Source organism: Oncorhynchus kisutch, linkage group LG24, assembly GCF_002021735.2.
Source record: "Oncorhynchus kisutch isolate 150728-3 linkage group LG24, Okis_V2, whole genome shotgun sequence".
Classification (NCBI taxonomy): domain Eukaryota; kingdom Metazoa; phylum Chordata; class Actinopteri; order Salmoniformes; family Salmonidae; genus Oncorhynchus; species Oncorhynchus kisutch.
This window is the reverse complement of record NC_034197.2, coordinates 26,715,133-26,730,164: the sequence shown is the minus strand read 5'-3', so window position 1 is coordinate 26,730,164 and position 15,032 is coordinate 26,715,133. Positions and strand designations below refer to the sequence as shown.

The 15,032-nt window shown below is 42.5% G+C and overlaps 2 protein-coding genes across 4 annotated transcripts; both read right to left on the bottom strand.

The window, feature by feature from the left end:
- Positions 1–3,802: 3,802 nt before the first annotated feature.
- On the bottom strand, positions 3,803–10,130 carry LOC109869575 (haloacid dehalogenase-like hydrolase domain-containing 5). The gene is made up of 8 exons (XM_020459802.2): positions 9,572–10,130; positions 8,093–8,296; positions 7,648–7,760; positions 6,836–6,929; positions 6,708–6,741; positions 6,416–6,590; positions 5,995–6,183; positions 3,803–5,455 (listed from the first exon to the last, which is right to left on the bottom strand). Exons 1-8 carry the CDS (start codon positions 9,689–9,691, stop codon positions 5,056–5,058), a joined length of 1,329 nt encoding a protein of 442 aa, XP_020315391.1. The 5' UTR covers positions 9,692–10,130; the 3' UTR covers positions 3,803–5,055.
- Positions 10,131–10,716: 586 nt separating this feature from the next.
- On the bottom strand, positions 10,717–14,839 carry LOC109869023 (cellular nucleic acid-binding protein). 3 transcript variants are annotated; one of them, XM_020458839.2, is made up of 5 exons: positions 14,708–14,839; positions 13,290–13,406; positions 12,834–12,899; positions 12,117–12,315; positions 10,717–11,731 (listed from the first exon to the last, which is right to left on the bottom strand). In XM_020458839.2, exons 2-5 carry the CDS (start codon positions 13,402–13,404, stop codon positions 11,614–11,616), a joined length of 498 nt encoding a protein of 165 aa, XP_020314428.1. In that variant the 5' UTR covers positions 13,405–13,406; positions 14,708–14,839; the 3' UTR covers positions 10,717–11,613. The 3 variants fall into 3 exon arrangements, with proteins under 3 accessions (XP_020314428.1, XP_020314426.1, XP_020314427.1); XM_020458837.2 differs by having other exon boundaries at positions 13,284–13,406; positions 14,708–14,838; XM_020458838.2 differs by having other exon boundaries at positions 13,284–13,406; positions 14,713–14,835.
- Between the last annotated feature and the right edge of the window lie 193 nt (positions 14,840–15,032).

Here is a 15,032-nt window from a genome sequence, read left to right as displayed (position 1 = left end):
ACGAATAAAACTCCCCCTGAAGAAATCCTCTTCAGACTAAGCAAACCCACAGTGGGAGCTGTGATTATGAATAGTTGAGTACCAAGACTAGAGAACTATACCACGTGGAGCATTGGCTACATGGCTGAAAGCGGTTCAACTCTGAGACTATCGATCCCTACAGAATAAGAGCAAATCTTAGATACTAATTACTAGTCTGCAGATAGATTTGATGTAAACCTGGGATGCGAATACCGACAGCCACGAAACATCTACTCTAAGAACAATGGACGCCTGACGTATCCATTACAATAGACACTATTAGGAGCAGCCGATAGCTACAGCCGTGAAAGACATTGTGACTTCTGGAGAAGTAACCAGAGACTCTCTGATGAACTGACTCTCCAGCAGACTGACCGACAATTCCAACAGAGAAGACAACAACGACATATGGGTGTAAATATATTGATTGCAATTATTCCAGAATGAGCGAGCGTTCATGTGCAAAGGATTAGCATTTCAATGAATATAATTGTGTAGTAAATCCATTTAGTCTTTCCCGCTCCTTTATCAGTCCAAACCCCCTTTTCTTTGTATACCAAGCCGTCATATCAGTTTAGCCCACTAGGGGTTCTTCCCTATCATGGTTTGTAACCAATATCTACTGTTTGTTATGCATTTCTGTGATTATTTAGTTAGTTAGTAGATAAATGATTAAGCCAATTGGTGTATGGATGATTCATGATTTAGCCTGGGTTCGAGCAGATAACCAAGAATTCTACGACGTTTGAAATGAGACTGACGTAAGGTAAAGAATAATTCATTAATAGAAGACTAATTGATCAGATATTAAAATATCTGAAGAGTCGGAAAAGTAATTTGTAATCTGAAGATTTCCGTGGTGCCCCGACTTCCTAGTTAATTAAATGTACATGATCAGTTTAATCACATAATAATTATTACAGAGAATTGATTTGATAAAAAAACAGTATTCACCTTCAATGATACTAAAGACTGTACATAAGACAACTGTTGGGACCGCCCCAGCTGAGTTTTCTGATAGACCTGTACAGTGTGCAGAGTTTGTTGTTGTAACCTCTCCACTTCAGGTGTCCCTGGTGTTGAATTTCCACCACAGTAGGCCTCACTCTAGCCTTGTTGTCAATAACTTCACACATAAAGGTAAGGCTTCACTTTAACATTGATGGCTATGGCAATGATAAGCCTGTTCAGCCCATAGGATACTGTATATGACATGACAGACATGTTTTCCCACCCAATGTGGGATAGATCCAAAATGTACCCACATCACTATTATGTAAATAGATCGATAAATGTTACAGACACCTCTATGTTGTCAAAACATAATATTCCTTTGACAGGTATGCATATTATGAATTATATTTTGGGTACCACATGAGCAAAAGTATGTGGACACCTGCTCATCAAACATCTCATTCCATAATCATGGAAGGAGTTGGTCCCCCCTTTGCTCTATAACAGCCCCCACTCTTCTGGGAAGGCTTTCCGCTAGATGTTGGAACATTGCTCCAGGAACTTTCTTCCATTCAGCCACAAGAGCATTAGTGAGGTTGGGCACTGATGCTGGGCGATTAGGCTTGGCTCGCAGTCGGCGTTCCAATTCATCCCAAAGGTGTTCGATGGGGTTGAGGTCAGGGCTCTGTGTTGGCCAGTCAAGTTCTTCCACACCGATCTCGACAAGCCATTTCTGTATGGACCTCGCTTTGTGCACGGAGGCATTGTAATGCTGAAACAGGAAAGGGTCTTCCCCAAACTGTAGCCACAAAGTTGGAAGCACAGAATCGTCTACAATGTCATTGTATGCTGTAGCGTTAAGATGTCCCTTTTACTGGAACTAAGGAGCCTAGCCCGAACCATGGAAAACAGTCCCAGACCATTATTTCTCCTCCACCAAACTTTACAGTTGGCATTATGCGTTCGGGTAGGTTCGCAAAACCCAAGTTCGTACGTCAGACTGCCAAATGGTAAAACGAGATTCCTCACTCCAGAGAACGTGTTTTTACTGCTCCAGAGTCCACTGGAGGCGAGCTTTACACCACTCCAGCCAACACTTGGCATTGTGCATGGTGACCTTAGGCTTGTGTGTAGCTGCTCGGCCATGAAAACCCATTTCATGAAGCTCCTGACGAACAGTTCTTGTGCTGACGTTGCTTCCAGAGGCCGTTTTGTTTGTATAGTGTATGTATACATCAGATATGGTATGTTTTTCTTCCTGTAGGATGCTCTTTGGTTCAGGGCTAGCCATCCTCCTCCTCCTGGCCACATCCAGTGCACAGACCAGCCCACAGCCCTGTCAGTGTTCAGCCCTACACCCTGCAGGACTACCGATCAACTGCAGCTCCCTGAGCCTCAGAGAAGTCCCACCTCTCTCTCCAGACACCACTAGCTCCACCTCCAGAACAACCAGCTTTCCACAGTACCTCCAGGGCACTTCGACAGGCTGCAATGCCTGAGAAGGGTCACCCTGTCTGGGAACCCTTTCCACTGTAACTGTGAAATCCAGTACCTAAGTACCTGGCTGAAGGGGAACGGGGCTGTCGTGTCTGGTGGGGGGCCCACCTGTGCCAGCCCAAGTAGTATGGTACACACAGCAATCACTGTGCTCAGTGATGCCTACTGGATCAGAGACACGCATGGTTTGAGGCTGACTCTCTGAAGTCGCTGGAGCCCAAACACAGGAGGACACTCCAGAGGCTCTCTGTTGTCTGAGGAATGTGAGAACTCTGCCTCTCTCACCGGGTGATGCGAGCATGGACGAGGGAGTGTGACCAAAGTTAGGGAAAGCTGAACTTTATGCAAATACTCTGTGACATCGCGCCATTTTTTTTTGTTGTTGAATTTTACCCCCTTTTTCTCCCCAATTTTGTGGTATCCAATTGTTTAGTAGCTACTATCTTGTCTCATCACTACAACTCCCGTACGGGCTCGGGAGAGACGAAGGTTGAAAGTCATGCGTCCTCCGATACACAACCCAACCAAGTCGCACTGCTTCTTAACACAGCACCATCCAACCTGGAAGCCAGCCACACCAATGTGTCGGAGGAAACACTGTGCACCTGGCAACCTTGGTTAACGCGCACTGCGCCCGGCCCGCCACAGGAGTCGCTGGTGCGCGATGAGACAAGGATTTCCCTACCGGCCAAACCCTCCCTAACACGGACGACGACGCTAGGCAAATTGTGCGTCGCCCCACGGACCTCCCGGTCGCGGCCGGTTACGACAGAGCTTGGGCGCGAACCCAGAGTCTCTGGTGGCGCAGCAGTACAGCACCCTTAACCACTGCGCCACCCGGGAGGCCGACATTGCGTCATTTTTGACCAATCGAAGCTCACTATAGCTTCCAGCCCCTACTGGACTGGCTGTTGATACCTAGCACAACCCATCGTGTTTGCTAGCACCCACATGAGGGCGAAGTTTTTAAAATTTATTTGACCTTTATTTAACTAGGCAAGTCAGTTAAGAACATTTTATTTACAATGACGGCCTACACCGGCCAAACCTGGACGACACTCGGCTAATTGTGCGCCGCCCTATGGAGTTGTGCTCCGCCCTATGGGACTTCCAATCACGGCCAGTTGTGCTACAGCCTGGATTCGAACCAGGGTGTCTGTAGTGACGCCTCAAGCACTGAGATGCAATGCCTATACAGCTGTGCAATTCGGGAGACATTTAGGTGTTGTACAATTTGCAAATATTGTTAACACTAGATAAGTGAGAATATTTATTTCTGAAACTGAAGATGTGTGCATGAGGACAGGAAGAAGAAAACCGGTAGGATATATGACAAGAAGATAAGCATCTTTTATTTTCTATGGAGTCGTTTGTTTTCATGTTAATAACAAACCCATGCTATATCATCAGCACTGAAGAACAGGTAGCCAGCTTTTTTGCTTTTTTTAAGGCTACGCTATTTTCATATCTTATAAAATATGTAACGCATTAACTGAAATGCATGGTTAATACACCTATGATAAAATAGCTTCTCTTATATTCCTATATTTTATATAAATATAAGTGGCTAGATACAGTCTTTGCATCTGTGGTCAAAGTTGAAACACATACGACAAATGGTACATTTACAACAACGGGCAGGTTTACTAGCTCGGCAAGATATGGTAACATTAAATGAGAATGAATCGTTTTGTTCTGTGCAAATACAGGTTACATGGTTTACATTGCTAGAAATAATGTAGACAGCACAGTTGAAGGACGGCATTGCACCCTAAATATCAAATAGGTATTCTTACAGTACAGGGCCCCGTTTCCCAAAAGCATCTAAAGGCAAAATTAATATTAGAACCATCTATGGTTCTAACGATAAAATTGCCTTAATATGCTTTTGGGAAACCGGGCCAAGTACAGTATAATGCATTAAATCTACCTTAATGAAATGCATGCATAGATGTAACAGACAAAACGTATGATAGACAGTAATATGGTCAGTTTGAGAAGGAATTGAAAACATGAATTACATAGAATTCATAAAAATATGTATAACTTACTAAGTTACATATTAAGATACATAAGAACACTTAAATCAAATTAACAATTTGAAAGATTGTCATAATCTTTGTACATAATCACAACTAAGAAAATACTTATTCATAATACTATTAAATAAGGCTTTCATTAAAATCAATTGCCATTACTTAAAAGTGGGTAATTGTGCAGAACTTAAATCGTTTTAAGCCCACTATAGAACAATACAACAGAATGAATAACAGTTCAATCTCACTACAGTACTTTACACCGTTATGAGTTTGAATATGACCTATTAAGTTCCTTCAATGCACTGCCAAGTTGTAAACACTGTCCAACGTAACTCAGTAAGTGGTGTTTCCCAGTTAAGACTAATCTGGTCCATCGTATCATACAAAACAAATCTGCACAACACTGGATATTGATCAGGTCTGCTCTGTATCCATTTTTAGGAACCCCCTCCTTTTTAACCCAGAACCATAGAATTTGAATATAATCAATTAAACCTGAGACCTCTACTAAGGAGGTCTCCATGACGACACCAATCTGAAAACATTACTGAGGCACAAACTTCTCCTGCTCAAAGATGAGCTCCACGGCGTCAGCCACATCCTGCACGATGTGCCCGGGCTCTACCAACGCCGGGTCAAAGCGGAAGTCGCGATGCCCGTGAAACACAGTCTCCTTGATGCACTTGTTGGCATAAGTGGGCACCTCCGTGTGGGGGTTGTACACCCCAGTGCACACCAGGATGGACTTGCAGGAGGTGGCAGAGGGGGGTGCCAGCTCACTCTCCCAGACGTTCTCTACGTGGTCATTGTCCTGGGGAAGGGCTGCATTAGAGCCAGTGCCAGTGGCCATCTTGGCGACAGCTTTGGAGTTCTTCCTCCTGTTCCTCTCCTTCAGGTAACAACTGTAGAGGTTGGCCCCATAGATGTCAGTCATCAGGTTATCCCTGAGGGAGTAGAGAGGCAAAGGAAAGGAAATCAAGGTGAGGAATCAGGTAGTACAGAAATTACATCCCACATCATGGACATCAGCACATCCAGGTGCAGAATCTTAATTTGACCAGTATTGTCGCATCAATATAATCCTGTAACAACAAGATTTGAACATTCACATTTTTCCACCAATGTAATGTTTAATCTGTGGTTAGGCTATAATTAGGCTATATGAAAAGTGCAATACTGTTCATATAACTGTAGTGCGGGTTTCAGTGAATGTATCTAAATCTCAAAGCTCATCTGCATTTCCTGCGGTGCAGGAAAATTCTCAGCCACAACAGTGATCAAATTAAGACCCCACACTTATAACAACTACTTTAGTTTCAAGATGAAATCTAGCTGTGCTTTGAATCCCCAAAAAACAAACAAGTAATTATAATGATATGTTATCATTATGCAATTACCCATTTTTTACCTAGTAGAATATTTGTTCACATAAAATAAATGGCCACCATTTTTGCTGTCAACAGTGAGATGACAGGGGTCTTACCCAATAGCATAGAGGGAGGTGATGGGCTGTGTCCAGTTTCTCTCCACAGCCTGGCCTCTGATGAGGTACTCAGCAAAGTGGTAGGTCAGTTCACTGGGCTTCCCCATCAGAGCTTTGTACTTCACCTCTTTACCTGTTATCTTCTTGTAGATGTTCTCCAGGCACACCAGGAATGTCCCATGACCAAACCTGGAGTTGAGATCATACAAAGAAGCAAATATGTAATGAAAACATGATCAATTAAACTAATCAAACTCATTGAACCGTTTTCTTGAAGGCCAGACTTCAATGAGCTTAGTCCCGTTTTGCATCCAGGACATTAATAGATTCTATGGTGAAAAAAACAAATGTCTTTCTTCCTATTCATATCTGCCTGCCTTTTCACCACATTTCAATAACAGCTCTGATTCACTGTGGTTACCGTGGAGACTGGGCCTCAGCCATCCACATGAGATCCATGTTGCAGGCCAGCAGGGGGAGATGGGGAAGCTTTTGGGTCTGGTGGGCTCCGCTCAGGTTCCCATTGGTCAGAAGGATATCAATTATCAGCTGGAGGTTGGTCTCCCATCGGATGGGCTCCCCAAACAGAATAACAGCTGGACCGGGAAGAGAAAAGATGTGGAATATGATGGATATGATATACAATTGCGATTACGGTGACAGTTCAACAACAAGATCAATCAGAAGAAGAGAATCCATTTACAAGCCCTCACCTTCTACTGTGGGAAGGTTGGCAATAGGACTGGACTGAAAAGAAAATAAGAAATGGAAGGTGCTTAGGAAAGCCTCTGAAATATAGCCTGTCTATGGTTCTTGATGTATACATCGGCTCGAGTCTCACCGGCAGTTTGGGCCGTCTGTTGTGGTCCACCATGTCCAGCAGAGGAAAGGATTCTCTCAACATGTCGATACTGACCACATTCTGGAAGCCCAAGCTTATAATTTGAAGGATTACACCACCAATGTATAGCATGGTCATTATAATCTGTCATGCACTGATCTGTTTTACCTGTCATTGTGCTTATCTCCACCCCCTCTAGGTGTCGCCCATCTTCCCCACTTATCCCCTGGGTATTTATACCTATGTTTTCTGTCTGTCTGTGCCTTGTTTGTTCAAGTCAACCAGAGTTTTCTCAGCTCCTGTTTTTCCCCAGTCTCTCTTTTTCTCATCCTCCTGGTTTTGACCCTTGCCTGTCCTGACTCTGAGCCCGCCTGCCTGACCACTCTGCCTATCCCTGACTCTGAGCCCGCCTGCCTGACATTGACCTTTTGTTTGTCTGCCCCTGTTGTTGCAATAAACATTGTAACTTCAACACAGTCTGCACTTGGGTCTGATATACCTGATATAATCAGCTTGTTAATTCATTTCTAGGTCATTTTTTTATTTTTATTTACCTAGGCAAGTCAGTTAAGAACAAATTCTTATTTACAATGACGGTCTAGGAACAGTGTTAACAGGTTAACCTGTTGTTCAGGCCTTGTTCAGGGGCAAAATGACAGATTTTTACCTTGTCAGCTCGGGGATTCGATCTAGCAACTTTTCGGTTACTGGTCCAAAGCTCTAACCACTAGGCTACCTGCCGCCCCGATATTCTCTTATCAAGCTAAGTCAAGTAGATGTCTGACAATACATATTGTATTTCAAAAGGATACTTTTTGGCAATATCCAGGACAGGCCCTTGTCCTGACACCAGAACACACTTGTCATGGTATTTCTTGAACATCCTCAGTGGACTGTGTGACATCATCACCTGGTCCATGGTGATCTGGTAACAAAAACACCAGTCAGATAGGCTGAGCCAGACCTACAGCAAGCAATATCTTCAAGAGGACCTAATTGGTTTGATTTTCTGTGCAACGAGACACACATACAGTTGAATTTCATGTCAAAAGGCTGTGTATAATGCAGGTCATTGTCTACCTCTGCTGGTCCTAATATTTAGCCATCATATGGCTGAGAACTCATTTAAAGTCAAAAGACAATGCACCACATTAACATGTACAGCATGAGTGGCTAACTGCCCACACAGCGACTAGAATTAAAGTATGTCTTAATCATTACAGATTGTGTGGCAGAAGAGAGCAGTGAGACACTTACAGGCACTCCCAGGATGTGCGAGAGCTGGTCTGCTTTCATCTGCCGCATACAATTCCCTGCGTTGGTGACAAAAACAACTGGTACCACAAATTGTCCCTGGGAGTTGACAAGTTTTTGGAAGGCCTTTTTTGCAGCAGGGATGGGTATCTTTCCCCGGACAAGCACGCCATCGATGTCAAACAGCAGGCCAAAGCATGGCTGTGGCTGGGATAGGAAGAGAGAATGATTCATATGCCACATTCTAGATCGCTACATTATGACATAAAACTGTAATGTTGACATCATGTATCATTAGAAATAATCCACTCAACAATATAAGACCCATCCCCAAAGCATGGGTCTGAGTTGACACACAAGACAGGATGCAGGACCATGCATGTGGTTCTGTTTTAAATATGAATCTAGACTAGTAATGATTTAGTTTCTGTATGTTACAACACACAACTATTTCCAGGGTGTTGCTCAACAGTCTTAACCTCATACGACCATCCTGAAGTCCCGTAAGTTTACAATCTGTTTCGCTATTGGTGTGGATCAGGCTACAGCAGTCTAGCCTCTACGTAGATGTGGAAGGAAATGTGAATTGTGGAGGCAGCTCACATAAAGAGAAAATAAACATAATATGTGATGTGAGGGTAGAAATTCATAGGCCCTGTGATTATTGGGACTTTCCTCTTATCAAAGCCACTTCACTGACAGGCCCAATATGCCATATGGATACAAATGCACCTCTGAGGCATATTATTTAGTGAGAGAGAAAAAAACTGATGTATTCAATTCATTGTAGCCAACATTACAGAAGGAGCTAATGATATGGGATTGTGATGGAACTGCAATCTCTTTTCCTATTCAAATGGCCCCTACCCACATTTAAACAAAATGCTAAGAACAGTGCAACTGTGTGATTAAAGGCAGAAGAGCCCCCCTGTGAATGACACAGCAAAATGCAACATCAGAGACTAAAGCATCCACGTTATAGGCAAAATAAATATCAGCCTAGGCTCTTATAGGCCTATCGATTAAAGATCGCGATTTGGCTCTTATAGGCCTATCGATTAAAGATCGCGATTTGGCATAAACAAATGAGACGATGTTTTGACATATTATAGAACATCTGATTGTTTTTTATTGTCCATGTTACAATTCAAATGTGCATTTGTCTATATTTTGTCAATCGTAGGTTTAATTCTCCAGAAAAAATACGATAGGTTGTGGGTGTCTTTATTAATTTGTTTGTTTCAAGAAAATACCCACTCATCTTGAGCGATAACATTCGGAGACATAAAAATGTGCCCGTTTGGATTTTGAACACTGATTGGGAAAAAATAACATTTGGGGACCCAAAGCGCCCATCCCCAAAAATACCAGTGCTATTCTACATTCTTTGGTATTCCTATTACAAGGAAACATTGGCTACAATGTATCAGCTGACAGTGCAGAATTCATTTGGAAGCAACAGCTTTGCAGTTCGAATCGTACCTTGCTAACAGACACGATTCCGCTAAACCCGCACTCAGAACTGGCAAATCCAGCTCTTCGCCTGACTTGTCGGTTACACAGGGCGTTCAGAGCTCGGTTAAACGGCAGGAGTCCCCTCATCTCCGCCTACTTTCACCGGCGACCGAAAAATAATGAAGCATCAAATAAAAAAGCCGGCTTGGACTGAGCTTGTTTTCTTCAGATTTTTTTTTCTATGCACAGCGAAATGACGACATATGAGGACTTCCTTTTAGTGCTTTCAATACAACTGGGAACACGGAAAAAAACGAGGTCAAATCGTGACGTCAGTAGTGTTCAGGTCGGAGCTCTGGAAAGATGCTCGCGTTTCCGACCTTCCAAATTCCGAGTTGGATTATCGTTCGAAACGATTATTTCGAGTCGGTGCTTGTTTTTTCTCCGCGACGTCAGTTGTCTTGACCGCACGGAAGTCGGAGATTTCCGAGTGTTTTTGAACGCGGCATTTTATTACGCAGTGTTGAAAATCGTAAACAGCGGCAGAACTAGACTGCGGCCCCAGCTGCCATTTTGAACATCAGGTGGAGCAATAAATGCAGTGGAAAACAGCACCAAGGATACTGGCCATTTTAGAAATATAGATTGGTGCAGTGCAGTAGACAAAATTCCTCAAAGTAATACAAGTATTAATTGACTTAATCCATGTTTTCAATTGATTTATTTCCATTTTCTGAGACCATATAAGGGCCAAACTGGCTGCAAAATCAACAACCGGAGAGCTGAAGCACAAGTGGGTCTTTATATATAGGTTGGCTAAATTTACACTGCAAGTGCCACCCAAGGGTAATTTGACATGGAAATCTGAGCTATGGGTTAGAGATGACAGGAGGATTCCCTATGGAGTTTGCCACAACCTGTTCTATATTCTCTCTGGGAAGAAAAGTCTGCCTAGTCCTGTACTATAACTGTTGACAATGTGGGGCCACCCACAATCAATGAGTTTGTCGATTTGGAAAGAAAATGTAACATGACACATTTCTAGGGCAGGGTTTAAGTTGTTCTACAAACTCAGAACTGCTGACCAATACAGAATATATACACAACTACATTCAAGAAAGTAATACAAGACCTAGAAGAAATAAGCATTGAAATAAATGCAATCACAAGAATCTTCCTCCCCGTGCTCCTCCTGCTTTATTGATAGTTTAAAATTACATTTCTATGTTCTACGACTTCAGATGCGTTTTCCTTCCGACTTAAAAACTGAGTACAAGCAAATTTGACTTTTTTTTTTACAGTAGTCTAAGTGATATTGTACAAAAATAACATTTGATTTCTGTGAAAACATTCTCCATTCCGAAATAACTGCTAATTCTGATGATCTGACAACTGTTTTTGTTGCTAATTGTTCCAAGGTAAAAGTTTCCAAAATAATTTTTGGGGAAACACCTACCATGGTCTATTTACTGATACTCCTTTCAATTGTAAACAGATTTCTTTTTATAAAAGAACAGAAGATTCTTTAAATTCTTCCAAAATGTAATGGCATTTATCGATATAACATGCAGTTTGTTATCGCCCGGCACTTAGCTGCTTGTTGGGCCCAGATGCAAACAGCTCATATGCTGTGAACTGTTTCCCATGTCATACTCTCTTGGCCAACTCATGTTATCCCACTAAAACAAACCAAAAATAACCATACATGGAAGTTCAGGTTTCTTTTTACTCCCTTCTTACTGAGACTCGCTTTCCACAAGCCCAGAGGTCCTCTCTATCCCATATATTTAGTCCCATTCATTCATCTCTGTTCACCAGTGGCTTGGAAAGGGGGATTCTTTAACAAAGCATTATACATAACACCGCTACCAAACTAAACAAACATTTTTTGTATTGAATGCAGAAAGATTTTTTTTCCCACCCCTTTCTTCATATTACATGTTGAGAGGCTCACTGGCCCGGGACTAGCCTCTGTCAGCCAACCTTTGGCCAGTGAAGAGGATTCAGAGAAAAATAATACAACCAACCATCAATCAGAAAAAAATAGGAGGGGCAACAAAGGGCACTGATTATGCGGTGGCTTCAATGGTGCACTCTTTCGCCAGGTGGCCGGTGTTGCCGCATTTGTAGCAGTTCACCTCACTGGCTTTGCTGCACTGCACAGCAACATGGCCAATCTCGCCACACCTGGAGAGAGGAGAGAAAACATTAGGATTTCAGTTGACCAAGCATAAGAATTATCATTTACATGGCTTTGGCGGAGACGGGAACTAATCTGCAAACAAAAAGCGGAAGGACCATATACACAGCACAAACATACATATATCTTGATACACTGCATAACTACTTGAAAGCCTTTAAGACTACAGTAAACCCATTTATGTCCCCAAAAGAAGGGGGTACCAGAGGCTGCATGTCACCCTCGAGAAGACTTGTCGAAACACGTTGTGCGTTTGTGCTTTCAGCAGTTGTTAGTCAAGTTTGCTCTGTACATGGAAACATGCAAGTATGAGTCGTTACCATGTGCATTTTATTTTTTTACAAAAAATATTTTTACTACGTGGCCACTCACCTGTAACATTTGACTTTATCGCAGAGTTTCTGGATGTGACCAAAGCCACCGCAGGAATAGCACTTCTGCTCGTTGGCATGGTCACAGTCACGGGCCACGTGACCAGCCTTGCCACAGCTGTAGCAGCACTGCTCCCTCTCCTTTTTGGGCTCCTTGCAGTCCCGGGAAATATGGCCACTCCTGTGGCAGTTGTAGCAGGCTGACGAGAAAGAAAAAAAAGTTATATTACAAGATTTGTTCTTTAAATTAAAGTGTAATATGGCATTTTGTCAGAACTACTTCAAAGCAATTAACAGCATTGCTATCAATAATGAATACATATCTTTCAAAATACCGTTATTCAAATAAGAATGTGTTTTATACTATGTTTATAACATGTAATAAACATTCTGAAATACCACGTGTCCCCAGATCCTGAATAACAGTAAGACCTAGTACATAGTGACAGTCACAAGAAGGCTACAACTATTGCTCACTGTAAAGCTGAACAAGTCCATATTGGAACAACAAGTTTAACGTTAAGAAAACTGGGAGTTGGGTTGACATAAAACCATTGGCATGTACTTCAAATCAAATTTATATAGCCCTTCGTACATCAGCTGATATCTCAAAGTGCTGTACAGAAACCCAGCCTAAAACCCCAAACAGCAAGCAATGCAGGTGTAGAAGCACGGTTAAGTACTTAGCATTCAATAAAGGAAAGAAAAGTATTCTCACCATCCTCAGTCTGTTCGCAGTCCCTGGCAATGTGACCTTGCTCTCCACAGCGATAGCAGAACAGATCTAGAAGAAGAAAGGTGACCGAGGTTTACTATATTCTCATCCGTGAAGAAAACTGGCAACTAACTGAGGAACATGTATCGTTCTGCTGCTATGTCAGCTAAGTTGTCATTGAACTATGCAATTGTGAACTAAACCAACAGAATCACGTAACAGATGTGACTAAGACAACCATGCTTTGTCATTTTGATATCCCAGTGGTAACAAAGTGATAGGACTACGTGAAAACCCCAAAAGCAACCAACAGTGAGGTTATTCCCCATAGAAGGCCTTTGTGCTCAGCAAACTTAAGGCAGCTGCTGATAATCACTCATAGATCTCAGCTTGACAAGCCAGTCTCACACACGGTGTAGAATGTGTGAGGTGTGCCCCAAAAACCAAAAGTACCCTTTCCTCTTCCTCTGCCCCTGCCGCGGCCACGCCCCCCACTCCCAGCTTCAGGACAGTTCTTGATCCAATGCCCAGGACGGCCACATCGAAAGCACTCACTGCTGCTGCTCATCTCCATATCTGCAAAGAAAACAGAAAATACTTAACTAAAACCACACTTTTGGCAAGTCACTTCCAAAGCTGCAGGAATTCTAAGGGTATGGTAAATGATGCATTCAACAGTGGCGTCAAAGGTAGGATTGGCCAATAAAAGTTGGCCAATCCATGGCTTGTTCTGACCCAATCAAGTGACTGACCAACTAAATCAACTATATGCTGTTAGCTTGATTATCAGCCCTGCCTACAGACGTTTCAACTTCTAGTTTTGTTTTTTACTTTGTCAACTAACGTGAATTAAACAAAAAAAATGTGTGTCACTGGATGTAGGTTAAACGTTGGGTGGTAAAAATACAATTGTGCACGCCTGTGCATGACTATACAGAAACGTAGTTTAACGTTGATTTATTGTCATCACAATTGAGGCTGAAATGACTTGGAAACAACGTTGATTCAACCAGTTTATGCCCAGTAGATGGGATCAAGCTAGCTCGTGGCTACTATTTTAAAATGAAAAAAATAATGATCCGTATGCCACCTGAAATAAGCTACATTTCGTGGTGGTTTGGCCATGTCTACCCCTGCTTGAGCAAGCTGACATGCGGGCATTAACTATGAAAGGGCCTAACACGTTACCCTACAACGCTAGCGTAGATAGCTAGCCAACTAGCTAGCAACGTCGGTAGCTAATGAAACACATGTCACGTCTGGCCAATTGATTAACGTTAGCAATGCTAGCTACCTAGCAAACACAAACCTGATTAACTGCAAAATATGGCTTATACTCCCTGACAATTTGATCTACCGAGGTACTTTCTATACAGATCCATTAAAAATGTAGTTCATCTCCGTAAAAACATGACCAGTGTATGAGGCTTTCTGGCCTTGTCACGTTGAGATTGCATTTTGCTACAGCTAGAAACTGCTGCAAACACCACCTCTTGAATGTGGCATTGCTAGGCCGCGCAGCAGCCATTCAACGTTCTAAAAATTGCAGTTATCAAGCACATTCACAAATACTTCGTTTCAATAGTATTTAGCTAGACAAATTAATCGGTCATATTTTAACGAGGAAAAATTATAATTTAATAGGGCTAATTTCCCGCGCATAACGAAAAAGTCGAAGTAGCAGTTAGGCCACGGACCCAATAACGTTAGAAAAGGCTAATGCTACCCGTTAGCTAACATCAGCGAGCCATTATCGCCATGAAAACACATGATTTCGGATATTTATTTTATGGCGCTTCTAAGTTTGACACTTTAACTAAGATCGAACATATTACAAATACTTCGATATTTTCTAATAAAATGTTTTTATTACTCACCTTACCTAGCTACGAGATTCTCTGCTGTTTACGCCTCCTCTCTCCGTTGCGCCACATGCGGTGTGAACACGAGTTTCTAGTGATCATTCACACTATCCAGTCAAAGCTAACGCAGAACTTGGGCATGGTCTTTTTCCAGGACCAATAGCAAACGAGCGCACTTGGACACCTCCTCCATGGATTGGCAAATCACTGAATAAGACAGCAATTATGTCCCGCCTCCCAAGTTTCTAGTTCCTGCTGTCTGCTGTCAAATCAAAGGTGATCTCATATTTTGATGTTTCATTTGCCATATATTACACGTATAATTGCTAGAATTATAGCC

What these genes read in the sequence shown, in the direction of transcription:
- LOC109869575 (XM_020459802.2), bottom strand. Translation starts at nt 9,691, where the DNA reads ATGAGGGGACTCCTGCCGTTTAACCGAGCTCTGAACGCCCTGTGTAAC. An exon ending in CGCACATCCTGGGAGTGCCT is followed by an intron (nt 7,761 to 8,092) that starts GTAAGTGTCTCA and finishes TTTTGTTACCAG; the next exon opens with ATCACCATGGACCAGGTGAT. An exon ending in GCTGAGGCCCAGTCTCCACG is followed by an intron (nt 6,184 to 6,415) that starts GTAACCACAGTG and finishes TCTCAACTCCAG; the next exon opens with GTTTGGTCATGGGACATTCC.
- LOC109869023 (XM_020458837.2), bottom strand. Translation starts at nt 13,404, where the DNA reads ATGGAGATGAGCAGCAGCAGTGAGTGCTTTCGATGTGGCCGTCCTGGG. An exon ending in GGGCAGAGGAAGAGGAAAGG is followed by an intron (nt 12,900 to 13,283) that starts GTACTTTTGGTT and finishes TTCTTCTTCTAG; the next exon opens with ATCTGTTCTGCTATCGCTGT. An exon ending in CTGCGAACAGACTGAGGATG is followed by an intron (nt 12,316 to 12,833) that starts GTGAGAATACTT and finishes CTTTCTCGTCAG; the next exon opens with CCTGCTACAACTGCCACAGG.